The 23,039-nt window shown below is 48.4% G+C and overlaps 3 protein-coding genes across 3 annotated transcripts; 2 read left to right on the top strand and 1 right to left on the bottom strand.

Moving 5' to 3' along the window:
• The first annotated feature begins 5,800 nt into the window (after window positions 1-5,800).
• Bloc1s1 (biogenesis of lysosomal organelles complex 1 subunit 1) lies at window positions 5,801-10,063 on the top strand. The gene is made up of 4 exons (XM_027927175.2): window positions 5,801-5,964; window positions 6,689-6,761; window positions 8,717-8,849; window positions 9,863-10,063. Exons 1-4 carry the CDS (start codon window positions 5,904-5,906, stop codon window positions 9,971-9,973), a joined length of 378 nt encoding a protein of 125 aa, XP_027782976.1. The 5' UTR covers window positions 5,801-5,903; the 3' UTR covers window positions 9,974-10,063.
• Window positions 10,064-10,135: 72 nt separating this feature from the next.
• Rdh5 (retinol dehydrogenase 5) lies at window positions 10,136-14,497 on the top strand. The gene is made up of 5 exons (XM_027927172.3): window positions 10,136-10,842; window positions 11,374-11,719; window positions 11,925-12,183; window positions 13,788-13,951; window positions 14,227-14,497. The coding sequence occupies exons 2-5, from the start codon at window positions 11,410-11,412 to the stop codon at window positions 14,448-14,450; spliced, it is 957 nt and encodes a 318-aa protein (XP_027782973.1). The 5' UTR covers window positions 10,136-10,842; window positions 11,374-11,409; the 3' UTR covers window positions 14,451-14,497.
• An 863-nt stretch (window positions 14,498-15,360) lies between these two features.
• On the bottom strand, window positions 15,361-18,538 carry Cd63 (CD63 molecule). Its single transcript, XM_027928710.2, has 8 exons — window positions 18,436-18,538; window positions 17,780-17,856; window positions 16,685-16,873; window positions 16,426-16,500; window positions 16,236-16,331; window positions 15,986-16,126; window positions 15,706-15,789; window positions 15,361-15,517 (listed from the first exon to the last, which is right to left on the bottom strand). The coding sequence occupies exons 2-8, from the start codon at window positions 17,843-17,845 to the stop codon at window positions 15,452-15,454; spliced, it is 717 nt and encodes a 238-aa protein (XP_027784511.1). The 5' UTR covers window positions 17,846-17,856; window positions 18,436-18,538; the 3' UTR covers window positions 15,361-15,451.
• Window positions 18,539-23,039: the final 4,501 nt, after the last annotated feature.

Genomic DNA, 23,039 nt, shown 5'->3' with positions numbered 1-23,039 from the left:
AAGAGACAAGATCCAAGAGACTGAAGGATGGAAAGGGTGTCTCAGTTACCAGACTTCCCAGGACTGTACACTTCCCATGCATCAAAAGGGAAGGAGACTGGAAGACCAGAGTCCTGGGCTGGCACAGGCAGGAGCTGGGTGGGGCAGAAGAGGGATCTCCACAGGGACCTAACAGCCTGTCCCTCTTTCTCTCCCTTCCCCCCAAGGCTGGGACAGAAGCAAAGGGAGGGGACATTTTCCAACCCTCTGCTATTTATAACTCCAATCCAGAAATGGAGCCAGGAGAAGAGATAGAAAATAATTTGGCAAAACCGGTACTTTGCAGGCTCCTACTTTCCCTTCCCACTCTCCTTTCTTACTCGATATTGGTCATATGTATATTCAACTGTCCATCTTTCCCTTCTCTCTCTGTTTTTTGTCTATCACAAATTCTATGTTTGCCCCTCCTTCTCTCTGTCACATTTGGAATCTTTCTCAGATTATTTCTCAATATCACTAATGTCTCTGCCTGTCAATAGCTCTCATATTCTTATGATTCTCTCCTTTCCTCAAAGCTCTAATACATAACCTACCTACCACTTCTTCCCATGTTCCCTTTATCTCATTTGCTTCTTTGTTCAGAATCATACTTTTTTGTAGGAAAAAAAAAAAAAACAGGTGGGCTCTCAGTCTGCCGTCCCTGAACAATCCTTGCTCCAGGTAAGTTAAAATATGTTTGATGATTTGACCTTCTGTTTTTGTAATACTTCACCTGTAGACATCCTCTATAGGAAAGTAGTTTCACCTCTAAACAAGTGCTATGAAGGAAATACATGTGCTGACCAGTATTCTACTTTCATTATTCCCCAGATATGCCCTCTCCATCTGTTTTCTCAGAGCCCCTGACAGTAGAGAGGAGCTGGTAAGAGAATGCAGAATAGCAAAATCAGGATAGAACCCAGGACTTCTAACTCCCTCCAACTCAGGCCATAAAACCTTTAGTGTCCCAGCCACCTTCCTCCCTGCACCTGCTGCTTCTGCCTGCCTCCATTTCCACTTCCCTGGCTTCTGATAAATCTAAGGGTGAAATCAAATGCCAAGAATCTGCATCTGACCTCCTCTGCCCAAATATTTGAGAAGTCACCTCACATGCCACAGAAGGAAAAAGTAGAACAGAGATTGGCCACCCAAAATTAGCCTGTCTATAAATAGTGGGGCAAGGGAGTGCTGGTAACTCACAAGAACACTGGACCAGACTAGTAAATTTAGACAAGTAGATTTTCCCTAAAGCAGAATTGAGACCATAATGTTGAAATGGAGCATAATCAAGATACAGAACTCAATTCCATAAAGGAGATCCCTTATGTTCTCCTGCTATCCCTTTATAATGGACCCATCCTTCCATCTTTGTGACCTGGAAACTACTAATATGTTCTTCATCTATACAGTTTTGTCACTTGAAAATGTTATATGAGTGGAATTATGCAGGAATAATGCAGCATCAGTACTTTGGAGGGTTGTTTTTTGTTGGTTTGGAGGGTTGGGGATTGAACCCAGGGTCTTACATCTTGTGCACAATAGACAGGTGCTCTATCACTGAGCTATTTAATTCAATTCTCAATACAATATTATGCTCCACTCCAACATTCTGGTCTCAATACTGCTTTAGGGGAATTCTATTCATCTACTTGGGGTTGAGCTGATTCTATACATGCGATAAAACTGCATAGTGCCACATACACACAAATGAATGCATGTGTGAATGGTGAAAATTGAATAAGGCTGTGGGCTACTTAACAATTCTGTACCAATGTCAAATTCCTGGTTTTAATATTGCACTACCAGTTATATATGATGTCACCATTGGGGGAAACTGAATAAAGGGACCTCATGCACTATTTTTTGCAACTTCCTCTGAGTTTAAAATTATTTCAAAATAATTTCAAAATTCTTTAAAAATTGAGAAATGTCCAGACCCAGCAAAGACTTTGGCCTTTGTCTGAGTGAGGAAAATAAGGATTTCTCCATTCCCTCCCCCCTTCCTTCGTTCCCCTCCATCTGGGATCCCTATATTTCAGCTCCCCAGACCACAATTTTCCAGTTTGTCTCTAGCTTACAAACAAACACTTCCAGAACACACACTCCAGAGTTAACTTCTCCCTCCTTCTCATTTGGCAACAAAGACTTGAAGCATAGGTCCCAGGGTCAGGCTTTCCCTCCTCAAAATACACAGCATGAAGACTTTCTCACCCCACCCACCTCTCCAGCACTGGAATCCTCCTGCCTGCCTCTAAATGCTGGCTGTAGCCAAAGCTTGAACTCTGGGAGTGGCTGTAAGAGAAAGAACATAAATGTGATTGAGGGGAGTCTATGGGGAAATGGCTTGACCGTTCTGGTCTTTGAGGGTCTAAGAAATACTCTTGCATCTTGGGTAGAGGACTGGAAGGTCACTTCCCACAGGGAGCCATTTAGACCATCTTGAGGGCCCCTTTTCTTTGAGCCCTGGCTTCAAGCCAACATTTGGAACTTGGCCACACCACCAACAGCCCCCTCACTTGAAGCCCAGCCAGATTTCCCAGTATGCAAAGTCTTCTCCACTTCCTCCAGGGCCTCTCTCAGTCCTCACCTAACCCCTAACAACTCAGCAACTTCCAGCCCTAGTGCTTTCCCAGTCAATCAGTTTGGAGCTTGCTAATTAAAACTAATTCTAAGCCGGATGGAGTGGAAAACACCTGTAATTCCAGCAGCACCAGAGGCTGAGGCAGGAGGCTCGCAAGTTCAAAGCCAGCCTCTGCAACTTAATGAGGCCCTAAGCAACTCAGTGGACCCTGTGTCTAAATAAATTACAAAAAGGGGTGGCAATGTGGCTCAGTGGTTGAGTGCTCCTGAGTTTAATTCTTGGTACAAAAAAAAAAAAAAAACTAATTCTAAGAGTTATCTCCAAGGAATAGGGAAATTAGTGGAAACATGACCATGGAGTTGCATTCATTCCATCTAAGGGAAAAGAATCTGGGTACGAGGTTGTAGGGAGAGGTAGGCAGAAAGGAGACTTCAAATTTCAAGATTCAGTCTCTGGATATACATGCAACTTGTTTTCATCTCTACCACAGGAAGGTGGATCAGAGCTTCACCCACAACAGAAACTGATGTTAGACAGTGAACAACAAGGACCTGGGAAAAGAAAAGATGGAGGATTACCCTGGAGAGATCAGACGGGGTCACCAGATAAAGGTACCCCATGTCCATCGTCCAACTCTAGGGCAAAGGAACAGCCAGTGTACCATAGGAGAGGTAGCCAGGGCTAATGACTGCAGAATCTATGCTGTCTCTACCCTAATTGTGAAAATGTTGGGAGGTATGCCAAGAGGGGTGAGGGTAAGAGAAGATGAGCCTGACACTCTCCCTGAGTCAGCCTAATCTTTTCGCACTTATCCCTGAAGCCCCCAACACTAACCCCCTTCACCTTGTGTTTCACTTGTACCATGTCACCATCTCTGGTACCCCTGCCAACCCATGTCCTTCCCTCCCAAGTCCCCCAACTTGGAATGAAACACCAGGCACCTTCCAACCTGCCTCTATTTTGCTTGCTCACTGCAGTTGGAAGCAGGAGCCAGAGAGGGGGGAGGACTGGGCCACGCTGCCCTGTGATGCTCTCACTCTTCCCGCTTCTATTGATCAGCCCTTCTCTGGAGAAGAGCCTCTTCCCAAAAGCTCCACCCTTGCCAGGATTCCCTCCAGCTCATGCCCAGCAAGCTAGAGGGGCATGATGACCAGACGGGGAGCTTCCTTGAGAAATGCATCTGGGCCTCTCCTCCTGGGATTTCTCCCATTAATATGCTATATAGAGTGGTCACACTCAGGCTGTGGAGTCAGAGCCTGAAGGGTATCCTAGCCCTACACTGATAGCTTCATTACTTAGATACTCCATACCTCAGATTTTCCCTTCACAAACTACAGATGATAATGATACTTCACAGGTTTGTTCCAGGGATTAAATAAATTAAAACATGTAAAGTGTTTAATCTCTTGTAAATACTCAGGAAATGTTGGGGAAATGTTCCTAGTATATAGATGAGCACACAGACACTTACATACAAAGTATCCAACACTTTTACTTAGATCTTTTTTGAGGGGGGTGGGCAGTAGTGCTGGAGATGGAACCCAGGGCCTCCCACATTCCAGGCAAACTCTACCATTGAGCTACACCCCAACTGCTATTTAAAATTTGTATTTTGTCACTTAATGTTCTGCGTTATGTGGCCACTTAACCATTTCATATGCTTCTCCTCACTTATAATTTGATGGTTGCACATCTTTCAGGATTTAGGGTATTATTCTGGATATAGCTGAATTGACCAAACAATCAGTAATTTTTAACTCTTATTCAGAAAATTCATAAGAATGTTTTATTCTAACTCAACCAGTACTCATTTATCCTCCCCTGATAGTAGATATAATGAAATAAGTTTAATTATGCCACTGAATCATAAAATGTGTTCATGTCAAAGTTGGAAAGTCTTAGATGTGGTTTAGCCCAGTGATTCTAAACACTGAGTGCACATTAGAATCACACATCCTATAAAATACTAATGTCTGGGCTTCACCTCTTGAGAATCTATTTAATAAACTTGAGATCAAGGAATTTTTTAAAGCTCCCACATGGACCTCCATAGTAGTACACATCTATAACCCCATTTACTCTGAAGGCTGGGACAGAAGAATCACCAAGTTTGAGGCCAGCCTCAGCAATTTAGCGAGACCCTTTTTTTTCTTTTCTTTTCTTTCTTTCTTTTTTTTTTTTTTTTTTCTTTTTAAGAAGCTGGGATGTGGTGGAGAGTCCCTGGGTTCAATACCCAGTATCCAAAAATAAATAATTGAAAGCTCTCCCATGTGATTCTAGTGTTTAGTCAGGGTTGAGAATCACTGATTTAATACAATCCCCCTATTTTATTAAAAAGAAAACTAAAATCCAGAGTGGGTAAGCAAACTGCCCAAAGTCACTCAGCATGTTAAGATCCACCAAGAGCTGGATGCCAGTATTTAGGAGACTGAGGCAGTAGAATGGCGAATTCGAGACTAGCCTGGGCAACAAAGCGAGACCCCCTCATCTCTAAACAAAGTTTCTTTTATTAAAGAAAGGAAAAGAAGAAGAAGATATACCAATAGTCATTGTAGCAACAGCAATATATTGATGATGTTTATAATTTTTCTTGTTGGCGTTAATCCTGGAAACATTCTTCTACAGTTCAGAGAGGCGTTGTATAATTTACCTTTTACTTTGGCCACAGCACTTCGCATTCCCTGACCACAAAAGGACAGAGATGGAATTGCACATTCACCACACAGAGTCCGCCAAGTTAGCAAACCTCCTTAGAAGGCCTCTTGAAGGGCATAAAATGCTTCTCTATATTGAGAATTGAGGGACCTCGGCAGCGTGGTGAGAAGAGAAAGGGCTGGAAAAGACGAAAGCGTTCTCTTCTAGAGAGAGGGAGTTGGGAATCAACTGAGAACTGTTCAGTACTGCCAGGAGGTAGGGCGAGGGAACGAAAAGAATTTCAATGAGCCGAGGGAGCCTCGGCCGCCCCAACAACCGAAACGTGATGGACAGCCTGGCAACGCCTGAGAGCCAGAGAGATGTTAAAAACTGGCTCTGCAATATGGGCACTAAAGAAAACTCCTTCCAACACTCAACAGAGTGAGCACCCAATAAAGAAAAGGGCTCACCGGCTGTGCCAATCCTCTAGGGTTGGAATCGTTAAGATCCTCTTTCCTAACCAACCATCCCACATCTCTAAAAGAGGGCGGTTCCCGACCTCACGTGACGTTGCGGTCACGTGACCCCGGCCCCGCAGGAACCGAGGTGCATTCCAGCTCCGGCAGCAGGAGGGGGGCCGGCGTGCCCAACCCCCAGCCCCGTCACGACCATGCTGTCCCGCCTGCTCAAAGAACACCAGGCCAAGCAGAATGAGCGCAAGGAGCTGCAGGGTGAGCCGAATCTCCTGTCGGCCTTTTCCTCCCCGGCCGCGGCCTAGCTTCTACCGGAGGCCTAGACCTCAAGTAACAGCCCAGATCCAGGGAAGGGCTAGGGCTGACGGGCAGCGGGGGTGGAGGAGAGAGAATAGGGGGCGGCTTTTTTGGAATTTCGTTCCGGGACCCACAGTCTCCGGTCCTTTTGGCAACTCTCCAGTCCCCTCGGCAACGCCCCCAATCCCGCCTTGGCGTCATCCTAACCCCGCCCCTTGCTCAGGGGCGCCTTGCCATTGGTCCGGGGGAGCCTCTCATACTGGAAGTGGGAAGGGACTGTCCTGAGAGAGGAGTGTGTCAGGGACCTCCCAGAGACTGGATTCTAGGAGGCCCGAAACCACCCAGGAGGAGATGAGGCACTGCTTTTCCTGAATCTAGTCTGGGAATCCCAGAGTTACAGATCCTTTAGCCAAATCAGTGGAGAAAGGAGGCCTGGGAGTCAGGAGTCCTGGGCGCTGGAACTGACTGGTTGGCATCCCTGAGCGCTTCCCTTCCCCTCTCAGGGTATTTTCTCATCTCCAAAATTAAATGAGATTGCTTTATGTTTTGCAAGATCCTTTTCGGCTAGGGCATTCCCAGATTAGTTGGATGTTTGGGGAACTAGCAGAATAGTAATGGGTGGGTGAGGAACTCTTGGCACCACCCTCAAAAACCATGTTTCCAATCCCTTTTCCCCCACACCCAGAGAAGAGGAGGCGCGAGGCTATCACTGCAGCGACCTGCCTGACAGAAGCTTTGGTGGATCACCTCAATGTGGGGTATGAACCTCTTCCTATGAACACCGGCTCCCTCCCCCAAGTCAGACACTAACAAGGTGTCTGACCCTTAGGCTGTTTTAAAGGGTTGGGATGTTCCATTTGTTCCCCTATCCTACCCTGACCTCCCAGTTCAACTTTGTGGAGAGAGGTTGGAGTCAGCTCTGACGGCTAACACGGTGCAACGGAGGAGCAGCTGCCGTGGTTGGAGAAGCAGCCAGATTTCCCCCTCCTCACATTAACTTGCCTGGCACTTAACAACGTGATGCCATCTGCCCACATCCCTTTGCCCTTCCAAGTCCAGCTGTCACTTCTGTGGGAGAGAGAACACCCTCCTTCACCACAGCTTACCACCCTCTCCTTCTTCACCTCCCACCCTCTGGCAAGCCTGAGCAACAGCTGGCAGGAAAGGGATGGCACAGCTGGTGGGGGTGAAGGTGGAACCTATGCCAGGAGCTAGGGCAGAGCCAGGCTGTCTCTTAGCCTCCTTCTGAGTCTCCAGAGATGACCCCCTACCCCAGCCTTAAATGAGAATGCCAATAATCGCCAAAGACTTGGGAAGGAACAAAGAACATTGTCTCCTGACCCTGAGTGACCCAGAAGAGTTCAGAGGTTTTGATTTGATCCTCTGTTGGAAGAAAGGAGGCAGTGTGGTGCCTTCCACCCTAGGGCAAGTGAAAGAGCTTGGTTGTGAATCCAGAGACTGAGTCATCCTAGGGAGTCATGCAGGGGCTGGGGTCATCTTCATTACTCATCTGGGGGGAGATGAGGGAAAAGGAAGGCTGTGGCTGTGGTTGGGACCTCTAATTTCCCTTCCCTCCAGGCAGCTCTCTGCACTCAGTGCTGTTTCCCAAAGAGGAGGGGCAGGTTTTTGTCTCCTCTCCCTCCCACATTGGCGCCTCCTGGGCTGTGCTGTGCCACCATTTGTGCAGTTGGCCCAGGCTTTTTTCTCTTCTCTTTTCTAGAAGCCACCCCACTTTCAGCTTGGAGGGCAGCTAAGCCAAAGCCAGATTAGAAAGGGTTTTGTGTTGCTGCCCACGGCTCCTCTTATTCCCCAGAAAGAAAAACAAAGACTCAGTTTATCTCAGCCCTTGTCAGGTGTCCTGCCCACTCTCATGACCTCCCCCATCCCTTGTCTCCTTCAGCCCCCACACATTCCAGTGGGTGGGGGCACCGGATGTGTATTCTCCTGGCTGACCTAGAGCTTTGGGGTAGGGGGGTGAAAGATTAATTGGCCAATAAGGAAGGGCGAATAATCATTGCAGGGGAGGTGGAAGCAAAAAAACATTGTTAGAGGATTGGGGACACCAACCCAGTAATAGCAATGGTAACTGCAGCCAGTTAACCTTGGTTAAGGAGAAGAGAAAATGATTGCCTGGAGAAGAAGAGAGGCAGTGTGTGTGTTTTCTTTCATCTGTGTGGGCGAAAGAAGAGTTAGAGGAGAGATCCAAGAAGAAACCCCTTGATATTCTCTCCTGACCCAGGGTTTCTGGGGAGAGGGGGTTGCTCTCCCACCCCACCCCAGATTCAGAGAGGGGCCCAATTCTCTTCCCAACTTCTTGCACAGATCCCTGGACTTCCAGTCATTGCCAGATGTGTCCCTGCTGCAAGATTTTCCCAGCATCACCATACCCTCATTTCCCTCAGGGATGTCCCACCAGGTTAACCCTCCCTTCCCCCCACCCAGCTGCAGGAACTCCTTTGGGGAATAGGAGATGGTATGTTTCTAGTCAGCTCCCAAAACTTGGCTCTCCTGGGAATCCTGGGAGTGGAGTAAAGAGCTGGCTTCATTTGCATGTACTGGTAGTCATTTGCATCACATATATGAAGAGCCAAAATCTTAAGATTTTCCCAGCCCTAACTCCTAACTGGCCTCCCAACTACAGTGGAATATTAGTTCTGGAGACCACCCGCCCACAAGTTGGATGAGCTAATCGCCTCCCTCCTCCAACCCTTAGTGTGGCCCAGGCCTACATGAACCAAAGAAAGCTGGACCATGAGGTGAAGACCCTTCAGGTCCAGGCTGCCCAATTTGCCAAGCAGACAGGCCAGTGGATCGGGATGGTGGAGAACTTCAACCAAGCACTAAAGGTGGGCCACACTCCCCATGTCACAACCCTATCAGAACCCTCAATAGCTGCCTCCAGTCTGATTACCTCAGGCCTTGGATTAAGGAGGAAGTGGGTATTGTCCCAGGTACTTCGTCTATGATTACAGTGTCAGAGAAGCTAAAGAAAGAAATAAAAGCAGAGGCTGGGTGGTAGAAGTAGCTCATTAGTAGAGGGCCAATCCCTAAACTAACAAAAAAGAAAGAAAGAAAAAGTGCTCAGCGGGGCACAGTGGCACATGCCTATAATCCCAGCAGCTCTGAGGCAGGAGGATGGAGAGTTCAAAGACAATTTCGGCAATTTAGTGAGGCCCTAAGCAACTCAGCAAGACCCTGTCTCTAACTAATATATAAAAATGGGGTTCAAACCTTGGTACCAAAAAGAAAAAGTACTCAGAACATCCCCAGTTCTGTGAAGTACACCTATAGTCCCAGCTACTCAAAAGGGTTGAGGCAGGAAGACCTTTTGGGTTAGCAGAGGGTGGGAAGGCCAATCTGGACAAAAAAGAAAGAAAAGAGGGGCTGGGGATGTGGCTCAAGCGGTAGCGCGCTGGCCTGGCATGCATGCGGCCCAGGTTTGATCCTCAGCACCACATACAAACAAAGATGTTGTTTCTGCCGAAAACTAAAAAATAAATATTATTAAAAAAAAAAAGAAAAGAGCTAGGTGCAGTGACAGACTCCTGTAATCCCAGCAACATGGGAGGCTGAGGCAAAAGGATCATAAGTTCTAGGCCAGCCTCAACAACTTAGTGAGACCCTGTCTCAAGATTTAAAGTTCTTTTAAAAGGGCTGGGGATATAGCTCAGTAGTAGAGCGTCCCTGAGTTCAATCTACTACCAAAAAAAGAAAAAAGAAATACAGTCCATTAGTCCATTAGTAGATCCAAGTAAAGACCTTTCCAGATGAATAAAAAAAATGTTCCCACACTGGGAAACACTCTACCTACCCTACCCATCCTGATTCCTGGATTCCATCCCTCCTGCATCCTTCCCAGGAAATAGGGGATGTGGAGAACTGGGCTCGGAGCATCGAACTGGATATGCGCACAATTGCCACTGCACTGGAATATGTCTACAAAGGACAGCTACAGTCTGCCCCCTCCTAGCCCCTCTATCCGACCCCTCATGCCTCACCCACAGAGGCAGGAGGGAGACTGACAGGTAACCGATGAATAAAACTGAAGTGTCCATTTCTATGTGGTGTGTGTCAAGGAACTACTAGCTTCAGTGTGAGGATGGAAGTAAAGGATTCAGAGGTTTCCCTGAGGGAGAGGGGCCTTTCTGATAGAGGGTGGAACTAGCTTCATCTTTACAATCCCATACAAGTACCTTTTGGGTTAGCAGAGGGTGGGAAGTTTTCCACACCTCTGGAGAGAAGGTCCTGGTGATTCCTGCCCCATGCTTCCTAGTCCCAAACTTCAGTTTCCTGCAGAGGAGAAATAAGACAAGGAGCAGTCCTATTTCCCAGCTCTGGCTTTCTGCCTTTCCACGTGCTCGCGGCCTCTCCCAGGGCTGGCACTAAGCAGTATCATGAGTCTGAACCAGGTGAGAGATTAATTCTTGGGGGCACTTCAGGACAGAGAAGGGAGAGGAATGACAATTTCAGGGCCACCAACAGAGAGGAGAAGCTGCCATCCTTGACAGCTTCCTCTTCCTGGGAGACCATGGCATAAATGATCAGGAACCCAGGCTGAGAAAGACAGCCCAGGAGGTAGCGCCTGGGCAAATCTGGCTTCTGCCAAACCCTAGCTTCAGTCAGATAGGCTCCAGCCTCCCTAGCTCCTCCTCCTCAGCCCTCCCCTTTCTCATCACACTTACACTTAACACTCCTGACGCCCAAGTCCACCCACTCTGGACTTTGGGCTTAGCTGCTGCTAGTGTGGGAGACTGGGAAGACCGAAAGCAAAGTCTCTTAAACAGAAACAAAGGGAGCAGCTTCACACGTTGTAATATCTACCAGCTTTCCCCAGAGTAGGTAAGTGGGACAGTGGGAGTTGTGGGTGCTATAGGAAGACTGGATATGCTTCCTCACACATTATCTCTGATCCTCCACAATTCTGAGTGGGCCTGGTGGGTGGTAACCCAGCTTGCTAGATGAGAAAATAGGTTCAGAGATGCAGAAAGATACCTACCATTACACAGCAAGTTTGGGGCCATCATGACTGAAATGCAGGGCTCTTAGCCCTATATGTGGTTGTATAAATAAGGCTCAGGTTACACTTAGAGGTTTCCAGTGCCCCTGGTTTAGTAGGAGAAAAGGTGTGAGAACAAACAAGATCCCTCTGTTCCCATGGGGCAGGTCTGCACACAGAACCTAGCTCATCTTTTTAGTTAGCCACAAATATAGGGTCTGCCCACATCTTTGTTTTGCACAATAAGCCATACTTGGCCAATTATCTGCCAATCAGATAATTTCTCAATCTGCTCAGACCAGACATGTTAGCTAAGGAGGATGTTAGAGGCCCAGGCTTTGGGGCCAAAATAAAGAACAAGTCTTCCTGCCCAGCTTGGGCTGCCACCTGCAGGTCATTTGGGTCCAGCCATGTGGCTACTTCTGTTGCTGGGTGCCTTGTTCTGGGCAGTGCTGTGGTTTCTGAGGGACCGGCAAAGCCTGCCTGCCAGCGATGCCTTCGTCTTCATCACCGGCTGTGACTCAGGCTTCGGGCGCCTTCTGGCACTACGACTGGACCAGAGGGGCTTCCGAGTCTTGGCCAGCTGCCTGACCCCCTCTGGGGCAGAGAACCTACAGCAGATGGCCTCCTCCCGCCTCCACACTACCCTGCTGGATGTCACTGATCCCCAAAGTGTCCAGCGGGTAGCCAAATGGGTGGAGACACATGTTAGGGAAGCAGGTGAGTATGGTAGAGCCACCAGGAACATGGTATGGGGTGTTCCTGGTCCCCACAATAACCCCCAGAGTCCCTTGCAAGAGCTGTGGGAAGCTAGAGGGACCAGTGGGGAGGAGCAGTGTTCAGATCCTCACATGAAGGAGAGGACATGGAAGTGTCTCATTCCCCCCCAACACACACACACAAAACCCATCTCGTCTCCCCACAGGGCTTTTTGGTCTGGTGAATAATGCCGGTGTGGCTGGTATCATCGGACCCACACCATGGCTGCCATGGGATGATTTCCATCGGGTGCTGAATGTGAACACTCTGGGTCCTATCGGGGTCACCCTTGCCCTATTGCCGCTGCTACAGCGGGCCCGAGGCCGGGTGATCAACATCACCAGCGTCCTGGGTCGCCTGGCAGCCAATGGCGGGGGCTACTGTGTCTCCAAGTTTGGCCTGGAGGCCTTCTCTGACAGCCTGAGGTGAGGGGTGCAGAGCTCTGGACTCCAAGCCAAGGGGCAGCCCACTCAACATTCATGTTAGTGCCTGTTTGGCATTGATCCACAGAGATGATTAGGACAACACCATGGAAGGTTGACAAGGAGACAGGTTAGGGCTGGACTTCATAGGTTCATAACCCAGCTTGTTTGTAAGCTTTATGACCTTAGATAGGTTACTATCTTTATCCCGTCTTTCCTCACCTGTTAAATCAGGATAAGAAGACATGCCTCATGGATATTGGGAATGAAATGAGGTACATGGAAAAACCCAACATAGTAAATGTTCAAAAAAAAAAACCCTGCTATCATCAGGAGTAAAGAAGGAAAACTACTAACAGCTATTTGAATGAGCAAGTAGCTTTACATTACATTTTCTCATTTAATCCTTCCAACAATCCTATAAAGTTAGATATTAATACAAAGCTCATTAGTGGAAGTACTGGGATCTCCATCCCCAGGTCTGCTTGTCTCTGGAGCTTGGTCATTATGTTCTTCAGCCCTTCATCTTTAAACAATAATGTTCAAAAGCTCCATGGAAGCACAAAGGAGTCTTGATAAGGATAGCAGGGCCTGAATTTAAAGCAGAAGCCCAAGTTATACAAGCTGAGCCCACCTTTTAAGAAAGCTTGCCCTGGGGCTGGGATGTGGCTCAAGCCGTAGCACACTCGCCTGGCATGCGTGCGGCCCAGGTTCGATCCTCAGCACCACATACAAACAAAAGATGTTGTGTCCGCCGAAAACTAATAAATAAGTATTAAAAAATTTAAAAAAAAAAAAAAGAAAGCTTGCCCTAACCACCATCACTCAGCAGATCATTTTTGTCCTTGTCCCTTAGTCTTTAATTTTTTAAAAAAATAATTTTTAGTTATACGTGGGCACAATATCTTTATTTTGTTTTTTTATTTTTATGTGGTGCTGAGGATCAAACCCAGTACTTCACATATGCAAAGCAAGCGCTCTTGGTCTTTAATTTTGTAATTGGCATCATGTAACACATACTTTTTACTTAGAACTGTACATCTGGGCAAGGGCAGTGGGATATATCACTACTCTCCCCATTAGATTACATGTCCATGTAATCCCATGTTTTGGGAGCTAGGGAATGGGGTTTCTTTAGATCAAGATTGGCAAGCAGCCTTTCTCAGGCCAAATCTTGCCAATAATGGTTTTTGCATTTTTAAAGAGTTACTTTGTAAATGGTTATATAACTACCTAGTAATATCATTAACTTTGTTTCTTGGCCTGCAGCACCCAAAATATTTGCTATCAGGCCTTTTAATAAAGTTTTCTGGCCCTTGCTCTAAATTATAGATAGGAAAAAATACCTCCCTCTGGGTAGGGGCATAACTCAGTGATAACACACTGGACTAGCATACACAATCTCCTGGGTTTGACTTCCATCCTACACAATACCTCCCTTCCATTACCCACTTGCCCCTTGTCTCAGAACAGCAGGGATCTCTCTTTTTACCAGGACTCATATCCCTAGCCTGTGATAACTGTCCATCTTAGATTCCCCACCTATGTTCCTGAAAGTACCCTCCCTATAGAGCAAGAACCCAGAAACCTCTCTACCCATACTCCAGGCGGGATGTGGCTTCTTTTGGGGTACAAGTCTCCATCGTGGAGCCTGGCTTCTTCCGAACCCCTGTGACCAGCCTGGAGAATTTGGAGAACACCCTGCAGGCCTGCTGGGCGCGACTACCTCCAGCCACACAGGCTCACTATGGGGAGGCCTTCCTTACCAAGTGTGAGTAGCTGGGCACATATAGGGGTACATGAAGAGAAATGAGAGGGCCAGTAAGGCCAGACCCTCATCAGCTGGGAGGAGGAGGTGGGCAAGCTTATAAATGGAAGGCCCCAGGAAAGTGTCTAGGCCAGTTAGAACCTGCCCATTCCCCAAAATAGAGAAGGAACTTAAGAGTCATCTCTACTGGGCAACAAGCCCAAGGATCTAGAAAATAGGACCTAAGATGGGATGGAGTCAGGAAAAGATGCTAACTGCAACCATTCACGGGGCTGCAGACCTGAAAGTGCAGCGGCGCATCATGAACCTGATCTGTGACCCGGACCTAACCAAGGTGAGCAGATGTGTGGAGCATGCCCTGACTGCTTGTCACCCCCGAACCCGCTACAGCCCAGGCTGGGACGCCAAGCTGCTCTGGCTGCCTGCTTCCTACCTGCCAGCCAGCCTGGTGGATGCTGTGCTTGCCTGGGTCCTTCCCAAGCCCTCCCAGTCAGTCTACTGAATCTACCCTTCCAGGAACAGATTGTTTTTCAAGGGCAAGGACTTGTATTTTGGTCCCCACCCTGGCACTTCCTGGTGCCTGGTACAAAATAGACAATAAATGTATATTGTTAAAAAAAAAAAAAACAGTAGGTGGGCAAAATGAATGTGTCCAGTGGGAGACTGACCCCATTTAAGGGCTAATTACCCTAAGCTGTTTTACTGCCCAAAGTCTCTAGCCTGTTCAGTGCCTGCAAAACAGCTAGCACCCACTGGGGGACGTAAGGGAATTGCCTTGCAACTGTAAGTGATATTTGAAACTGCAGGGGGAAGGGTGACCACTAGAAGGCGTATTTCTATATAAGAGTATTATCTATTTTTCCTCAGGGGAAGAGAAGGTGATGAAGAGGGTTCAGGGCCAGCTTGAGTGTTTTTCATGTAAGGCAGTACTCACTTAAATTCACCTACTGGGTGAAGAATGAGGGACACTGGCCATACAGGTCTCAAGCATCTTATAACCACTCTGAAAGGGGCAAACTCCCCTTGAGGACTAGAGGGGGAAGGAGTTTGCTGGCCCTCAGAGGTGTACAGAAGACCAGAAAGATTTACATAGTGGATCTGGACTGGGCTCTACCAGGTAGGACCTTTGTGGAAAATCCCTTTGGCTTATACAAGAGATGGCTTCATGTATGTTCCAGTGCTAAGCCTGGGAGCACAAAAAAGGGAAGGCACTTGGCCACAACCTCCTCTAGATCCTCACTTCTCTCACCCCCAGTCCTACCCACACCTTTAGCAAAATCCTCCTTTCCCAAACACCCGCCAAATCAGGCCTGCCTTTCCCAGAGCTGCACACAGAGAAAGTTTCCAGAGGACAGGGAATATGGAAAATGAGAGAAAATGGATCAAGGATCACTCAACAAACTGAAACCATCTCTTTTTGGTCTGAAAAAATAATCCGTTTAATTGGAAAACATGAAAGATTCTATTCCACTCCCCTAGAGGGGCTAAAGAAACCAGACCCGCCTACATTACTTCATATCCACTTCGGATACTCTTCACAAGGCAACAGGCAAAGACAATTCCTAGGACCTAGAAAGAAAGATGGAGAAGAGGGTAGAGAAGATTCAGAATGTCAAGCTATCTAGGACACACCCACAGGATCCCAAACACAATCAAAGCTCCCTACCCCACTAACCAGTACCTCTTGTTCAGCACCCTCCTCCCTATTTCCCCTGTCCCCACCCAAGAGGTCCCAGCCCCTGCCCAGGGCACCTCACCTCTACAAAAGCAATGCCCAGAGCTGCTGCAGCCACCAGCAGCACATTCTTCCTCAGCCACATGCCAATCTTCTCCACACAGCCCTGCAGGGAGGCAAAAGACCATCAGAAACTTCATACACATTTTCATCAGCCCCTTTGTCTCTTCTCTACCCCTCTGTCCTTTTCCCCACCCTTTGAATTCTCACAGCCCTCCCCATCCCTGACCATGTAAACTATCCTACCTCCTAAACATTTCCCAGATTTCCCAAGTCTCATACTATCTCAATCTTCCCCCAACCTGGGTATTGATTGCATGCAGGTCGAAATCAGTTCCACAGTGTGCAGTGACATTGATGCAGCAGGAGTCAGGGACTCGGTCCTTCCCCATACCGGGTATGTTCTCCCAATCTGTGTAGTTAGCAGCCCCACAGCAGTTAAACTGGAAGTGGAGAAATATGGGAGGAAATATGCTAAGTGAATCACCATCTTCAGTACAGAGACAAGAATCCCCTTCCCCCATTACTTCTGTTCCCAGCAGCCCCACTCACCTCTTCCTGCATCTTGTCCAGCAATGAAGCTGTACCATTGTTTTTCGGGTAATTTTGCATTTGCTGCTGGAAGTTCTTATTAAACTCTGTTTTGACCTTAGAATAGGAAATAGAGTTGTTGAGAGCAGAATTCAGGCCACTGAGTCCCAGAGCAGCACAAAGCAGGGGTCTCCCCTTATGCCCTGCTTACCTTGTCTTTAAACACATAGCCAGCAATGGCCACGGCCACCTCCACTAGCATGATAAGAGTCAGGAAGATGGCAAACTGCAAGAGCAAAGGAAGGGAGTCAAGTATGGAGTCTGGATGAGAAAGACCTGCTCTGGTCCAGCCAGTCCCTGGAAAACTTACAGAGGTCCCCAACTTACCCACCCTAGTTAGCCCTAACCATAGAAATTCTTTTGCCTTCTGGCACTCCCAGGCACCCATGCTGGTCCCACATCCCACTCACCGTCATCATAAGACAGTAGTTCTCCTTGCAGGCACCACAGCAGCCCACAAAGGCCACCAGGAAGAGGAAGGCACCCACTACAATGATGACCACAGGCAACAGAGTACCAGGAGTAGCCCCATGGGTTATGGTTTGATTCAGGACAAGCTGGACTGCTACACCCACAATGATCAATCCCACTGCACAGGCCTGAAGGGGAAGGCAAATGAGGGTTAGGCCAGAACCACAACAATACAGCAGCACAGGGACACAGACCAATCCAGGAGAGAGATTCTCACACCACCAGGGAACTTTGGATTGGGAACAGGGAGATACCCCACTCTTGACCCTGGGGATCTGTTCAAAGCACTCAGAGAAGGGGGAAGCCAGGCCTTCCTTTAAACAGCTCTTCAGCCAGGGGGTGACCAGAAGCAAAAAAGAGAAGTACATAGAAAGCCTTGACCCCAGGGCACACACATTCCTGACCTAAAAGTAGTACATTTTATGGGCCCCCAGGGCTCCTGGCCAGATTCTTTCTCAGATCTGCATCCTCACTACCCTCCAATAACTAAGATCTTCAAGACAGGGAGGAGAAAGCAGGAAAAGGGGGCAAGGGTGGTGTGCCCCTCCCTGAACAAACAGTAGCCTCTCAGGCCAGGATCCCAGGGAGGAGTCCGGGGCAAGAACCAATTAGGGTGGGCAGAGCTCTTCCTCATCCCCAACCAACTGGTAAGGGAAAAGTGGGAAAAGGGAATGGAGAGGGATGAGCAGGGTGGGGAGTGGAGGAAAGCCTCGTGGCGATAGCATCAGGCCGTTGGCGGTTGCCCCACTGCCCCATATCACAAGTGGTTGGGTCACCAGACAGGAAGGGCCAGGAGAAGTGGGGGTGGGGGTGCTGCACATCCAGTTTGGCCATTCTCGGTCCAAACTAGCCTCAGGAGTCCCTGAAAGCTGGAGGAGGGAGTATCCGCTCCTCCTTCGGCCCTTTCCCCAGGCTTTCTTTCCACATCTGGTCTCCAGCTGCTTTCATTCTTGGTCCCTCAGCCCTCACCACTCCTGTGCCTGGGCTCCCTGCACCCCGCCAGCGCGCCCCCATCGCTCCCCTTCCCCACTCACGCAAAAGGCCAGCAGAAGAACGTAGAGCAAGAACTTGACACATTTCATTCCTCCTTCCATCGCCATGGCTGCTGGGCCTGGGGCCGAGGGAGGGCGGGTGGGGGGTGGAATTAGAACAGGCCGAGGGGGGCCAGGGCTTCCGGGCTCCCCGCCTGCCCTCAAGGCCTTCCCAGCCCGACCTCCATTCCCGGCCCCTCCCACCCGGAAACCCGCGGTCAGATCCACGTCTCCCAGCCCCCTCTGCTCCGCGGCCAGAGAGGTGTGGGGGCGACAGCCCGGACCTCCCCGGCCGCCACCGGAGCCCGGGACAGACGCGAGGGCACCCACAGGGGCTCGAGCCTGACGCCGACCCTCTGCCCGCAGGAGTCAAACACCCACTGCCCGTCCAAACAGCTCCGCAGGACAGTCCTCGGCCCAACCCCGGCCCCCAACCTCTTTCCGCCAGGTGCTGTCCTCCCCGCGAAAAAGTGCGGTCGGTGTCCCCAACCCACCCTGCCCAGGCTTCTCGAACTTTGAAGCAAAGTTATTCGAGGGCCTCGGGAGAGTCGTGGAGCTTGGGGCGGGTATTCGGAGGCTGAGGCCAGCCCCTGGAAGAGGACACTCAGAGTGGTCTCCCCAACCCAGGCCCACGTCCGCCGTGGGTCCCGTGGCCTCACCTGGGCTCCCAGAGGCTGTGAGCTCCTCTCCCGCCGCGACTCAGGGGCTCTCTAGCTGCGCCCCCCAGCTCCTGCCCCGCCTGCCGCGCGGCCCCGCCCCGGCTCCAGCCACAGCCCCCTCCCCCGCCGCCTCCCCGCCCGGTGGCCGCCAGCCTCCTCATGTGACGCGGGAACAGCTGCGGCCTGAGTCACCACGGTCAGCCAGGGGAGGGCCGAGCCCCCCGCCCGGCAGGGCCACGTGGCCACTAACCCAGAAGACAGTACCCACCCCCGCAAAGGGAAGGCACTCAGGGCAGCACTTAATCGCGCTCGGGGCCCTTGTGGAAGCAGGACGGAGCGCCGCCGGGTTCTCTTTGATTCTTGGAAGCAGAGGAGGCGGGTAAGAGCCAAAGGAAGGATGGACGACCCAGAGTTGCCCTCTAAGCGTCCAGACGGCAGAGCTGAGGCAAAGTGAAAAGGTGGTCTGCGAGAGGCGTCCTCATCCTTCATCGCCCAGAGCCCACCCGGATCCTCCTCGCGCTTTCTGTTTTAAGCTCCCGCCCCCATTCTCGGGTCTGCAGAAAGCTACGGGCTGCCTGGGATCGGGTGGGGCCAGAATAAACATTTCCAGAAAGTCCCTGGCCTCAGGTCCTGGGAGTCTCCCAACATTTCTAGCCTGCGTGGAGGGGCGGCGGGGAGGTTCATGTCCCCTTCTGTGAGCTCAGTTTCTTCGTTTTCCAGGGCTCTTGAACTAAGAAATCGGGAGGAGGCCTTTATCCAGGACCATCCTACTCAATTATTATATGTCAAATGTCAGGTCCCTCCCTCTGGGGGGAAGATTGAGAGCCTGTACTCCCCTGCTCCGGATCATACCGTTATATGAGGATGTGGGGGAAGATACTAGACAAGGGAGGTTTGTATCTTTTGAATTTCCCCATCTCATTCTAGCAGACAGCCCTTCTCATCCCAGAAGGCACAGCTAGGTGTGACTGTAAGGCGGGGGTGGGTTCCAGCTGCCTCCCTGCCTGTGTGCCACTAGTGGTCCCTAGAAAGCGCTGGTATGAACAGGCAAAAGGATATAAAGGACCAGACTTCACACTCCCAGTCTGGGCCCCCCACACACACACACACTTAGGTCCTTAAGGTTCTGCCTCAAGAGCCACTTCCCTTAGTTTTGGGGGATGGGGTGCACAAAGAAGGAAACTATAAGAGCAAAGGGAAGGCATCCACCCTTGGCTGAGAACCAGTTACCAGGATCACACCCTTCCAGCACATTATACCAATCCCATTGTGGACCTTGCTTCCCTTATCATGGCAGGCAGGCTGTGGAGGAGGAGTCAAGATGCCAAAGAAAGAAGTATTTATCAGGTTTTTTGTTTGAGGATTTTTTGTTTGGTTGATTGGTTTGGTTTGGTTTGTTTGTTTTTTGACCTGCCACTAGATGCCAGGCATGTGCTAGGCATGGGGCAAAAAGGAGAGAAAGACAGCGGACCTGCCCTGTGCTTGGAGGCAGAATCAAGTTCTGTCCATCATGAAGAAAGGTAGAAGCCCCTGTTGCAGCTGGATGAGCTCAGAGGGACAGACAGGGAGTAGGAGAGGGAATTTCACAGAGATGGATGAAATAAAGAATAAATGGCAAGCTTTGAGTTCCAGAGACAAGGAGAGGGTCAACTGTAAAAAATAATTTTTTGTGTGGGGGCAGGGGTGAACCCAGGGGTGCTTGCTTTATCATTGAGCTATATCCCCAGTGCTTTTCATTTGATTTTGAGGCAGGTTCTCACTAAGTTGCCCAGGGTGACCTGGAAGTTTAGATCCTCCTGCCTCAGCCTCCCAAGTCTCTAGAATTAAAGGTGTGTGCCACCACAGATGGAGAAAAGGATGAATTTTAAAAGTATATGGCAGGGGATGAATAAATAAATGAGTTGCAATCTTTAAAAAAGTTATATGACAGGTTGGGTTGGAGTTGACTGGCTCCAAGGGCTCACAAAGGATGAGGGAAAGATGGATGGGAAGATGGTCTGAAGATCAAGGTTGACTGACCTGAGGTACATGGTGCATAATAAGCAAGTACAAGTACAGTGCTTGGTCCTTTATTGAATCTTTTTTTTTAATATATTTTTTAGTTGTAGATGGACACAATATCTTTATTTATTTTTATGTGGTGCTGAGGATCGAACCCAGTACCTCACACATACGAGGCAAGTGCTCTACCACTGAGCCACAACCCCAGCCCCCTTTATTGAATCTTTGTCCAAACAATCAGCTGCAAAACACACTTTAGAACAGTTCGGGGAACGTGAATATGGTATGAGAATTAAACATGACAAAATTATTTTGTTAGGTTAGGGGTGTAGCTCACTTGTAAAGAACTTGCCTATTGTGCACAAGGTCATGGGTTCAATCCCCAGCATTGAAAAAATGTTGTTTTTTTGTTTGTTTGTTTTTTTAAATTTTGTTAGCTATGATAGTGATAGTTAGGGAAATTACTCTTTCTTTAAAGATGCACACTAAAGGGGCTGGGGTTATGGCTCAATAGTAGTGTGCTCGCCTAGTGTGTGTGTGTGTGTGTGTGTGTGTATATATATATATATATATATATATATATATATATATATATATATATATATAAATATAAATGGTGAAATGTCTCATCTGTAATTTGCTTTGGAATACTTCACAAAACAATAGATAAAGCAGAAAGATGGTGGTCTAGGTAATTTGGACTATTGGGGTATTGAAGGCTATGTTGGGTATGTTCTTTGAACATTTTTTTTTTCAAACTATGGTACTGGGGACTGAACCCATGGCGCGTTAAATTATGTTGGGTATGTTCTAAAGGCAATGGGCAAGATAAAAGCTTTTGAGAAGGTGACACCATCCTGGCATTGATCCCAATGTGGGACCAGGCCCACATTGAAATGAGAAGAAATGAATGTCATATGGCCTGAAAAACAACTGAGACATGACAGCACAGTCCACAGGAGAGAGGATGAGACCCATTACAAGAAAGAAAGAGGTAGCCACCCAAGGCAGGAAGCACACAAAGGGCATCCAGGTGGAGACATCCTGCCAGGACTTGGGGATGTGAAAATCAGGAGAGGGGTAAGAATTAATATTAAAGTTAAATATTAACCAGGCAGGGTAGCACAAGATTGTAATCCCAGTGGCTCAGGAGGCTAAGGCAGGAGGATCACAAGTTCGAGGCCAGCCTCAACAGTTTACCAAGGCCCTAATCAACTTAGTGAGACCCTGCCTCAAAAAAAAAAAAAAAATTAAGACTAGGGATGTAACTCAGTGGTAAAGTACCTCTGGGTTCAATCCCTTGCATAAAAGAAAAAGGGCTAAGGAGGTAGCTTAGTAGTAAAGTGCCTGTGGGTACTAAAAAAAAAAAAAGTGATATCTAAATCCATGGATGGAAGCCAGGTGCAGTGACACACTTGTAGTCCCAGCTACCTGAAAGGTTGAGGTAGGATTGCTTAAATTCAGACATTCAGGGACAGCCTGGACAACATAGCAAAACCCTGTTAATTAATTATGTTAGTTAATTAATTATGGGCAGGGGTTATAGCAGTGGTAGAGCGCTTGCCTCACATGTGTGAGGTACAGGGTTTGATCCTCAGCACCACAAAAAAATAAATAAAGATATTGTATCCATCTACAACTTAAAAAAAAAAAATGTTAATTAGTTAACTAACCCATGGTGGTGAGGCCCAAAGCAAGGGAAAAAAAGAAAAACCTCAGGGAGCCTTTATGTTTAAGAAACAGGGGGTGCTGGGGTTGTGGCTCAGCGGTAGAGCGCTCACCTAGCACGTGCGAGGCCCTGGGTTCAATCCTCGACACCACAAAAAAATAAATAAATAAAATAAAGGTATTGTGCCTAGTGTGGTGGCACACTCCTGAAATCCCAGCAGCTCAGGAGGCAGAGACAGGAGGTTCTCGAGTCCACAAAGCCAGTCTCAGCAAAAGCAAGGCGCAAAGCGACTCGGTGAGATACAAAATAGGGCTGGGGTTGTGGCTCAGTGGCCAAGTACCCCTGGATTCAATCCCTGGTACCACCCCCGCAAAAAATAAAATAAAGATATTGTGTCCAACTACAACTATATATATTATACTTTTTTTTTTTTTTAAGAAAAAAAGAAAGAAATAGGTGTGGTGGCCTATACCTGTAATTCCAGTACCTAGGGAGGCTGAGGCAGGAGAATTGCAAGTCAAAGGCCAGCCTGAGCAATTTAGTGAGACTGTGTCTCAAAATAAAAAATTTAAAGGGCTGGGAATGGAGCTAAGTAATAGAGCACCCCCGGTTCAATCCTCAGTACCAAAAAGAAAAAGATACATGAGGATGGGGTAAAGGGACTGAAAGGGAAAGAGCTTTGTAGAGCTGGACCTCTGAGCTATGCCAGGCACTGTGCTGAACTCCAACATCTGTTCACTCAGGGTTTAATCCTCACAACAACCCTGGAAGAACAGTATTATTTTTTCCTAGGTTGTTTTGGTTTGTTTTGGTACCAGAGATTGAATGCAGGGGCATTTAACCACAGCCCTTTTATTTTTTATTTTGAGGCAAGTTCTCTCTGAGTTACTTAGGGCCTTGCTAATTTGCTAAGGCTGGCTTTGAACTTGAGATC

Source organism: Marmota flaviventris, chromosome 3 (genome assembly GCF_047511675.1).
Source record: "Marmota flaviventris isolate mMarFla1 chromosome 3, mMarFla1.hap1, whole genome shotgun sequence".
In the NCBI taxonomy this organism is placed as follows: Eukaryota; Metazoa; Chordata; class Mammalia; order Rodentia; family Sciuridae; genus Marmota; species Marmota flaviventris.
The sequence above is the reverse complement of the archived record's forward strand: the minus strand, read 5'-3'. Positions and strand labels throughout refer to the sequence as shown.

Coding starts and splice junctions, on each gene's coding strand:
- Bloc1s1 (XM_027927175.2), top strand. CDS start 5,904: ATGCTGTCCCGCCTGCTCAAAGAACACCAGGCCAAGCAGAATGAGCGC. Junction 5,965..6,688: donor TGAGCGCAAGGAGCTGCAGG/GTGAGCCGAATC, acceptor CCCCACACCCAG/AGAAGAGGAGGCGCGAGGCT. Junction 8,850..9,862: donor ACTTCAACCAAGCACTAAAG/GTGGGCCACACT, acceptor CATCCTTCCCAG/GAAATAGGGGATGTGGAGAA.
- Rdh5 (XM_027927172.3), top strand. CDS start 11,410: ATGTGGCTACTTCTGTTGCTGGGTGCCTTGTTCTGGGCAGTGCTGTGG. Junction 11,720..11,924: donor GACACATGTTAGGGAAGCAG/GTGAGTATGGTA, acceptor GTCTCCCCACAG/GGCTTTTTGGTCTGGTGAAT. Junction 13,952..14,226: donor GGAGGCCTTCCTTACCAAGT/GTGAGTAGCTGG, acceptor ACGGGGCTGCAG/ACCTGAAAGTGCAGCGGCGC.
- Cd63 (XM_027928710.2), bottom strand. CDS start 17,845: ATGGCGATGGAAGGAGGAATGAAATGTGTCAAGTTCTTGCTCTACGTT. Junction 16,874..17,779: donor TTCTTCTGCTGGCCTTTTGC/GTGAGTGGGGAA, acceptor CTTCCCCTTCAG/GCCTGTGCAGTGGGATTGAT. Junction 16,127..16,235: donor TGGACAAGATGCAGGAAGAG/GTGAGTGGGGCT, acceptor CTCCACTTCCAG/TTTAACTGCTGTGGGGCTGC.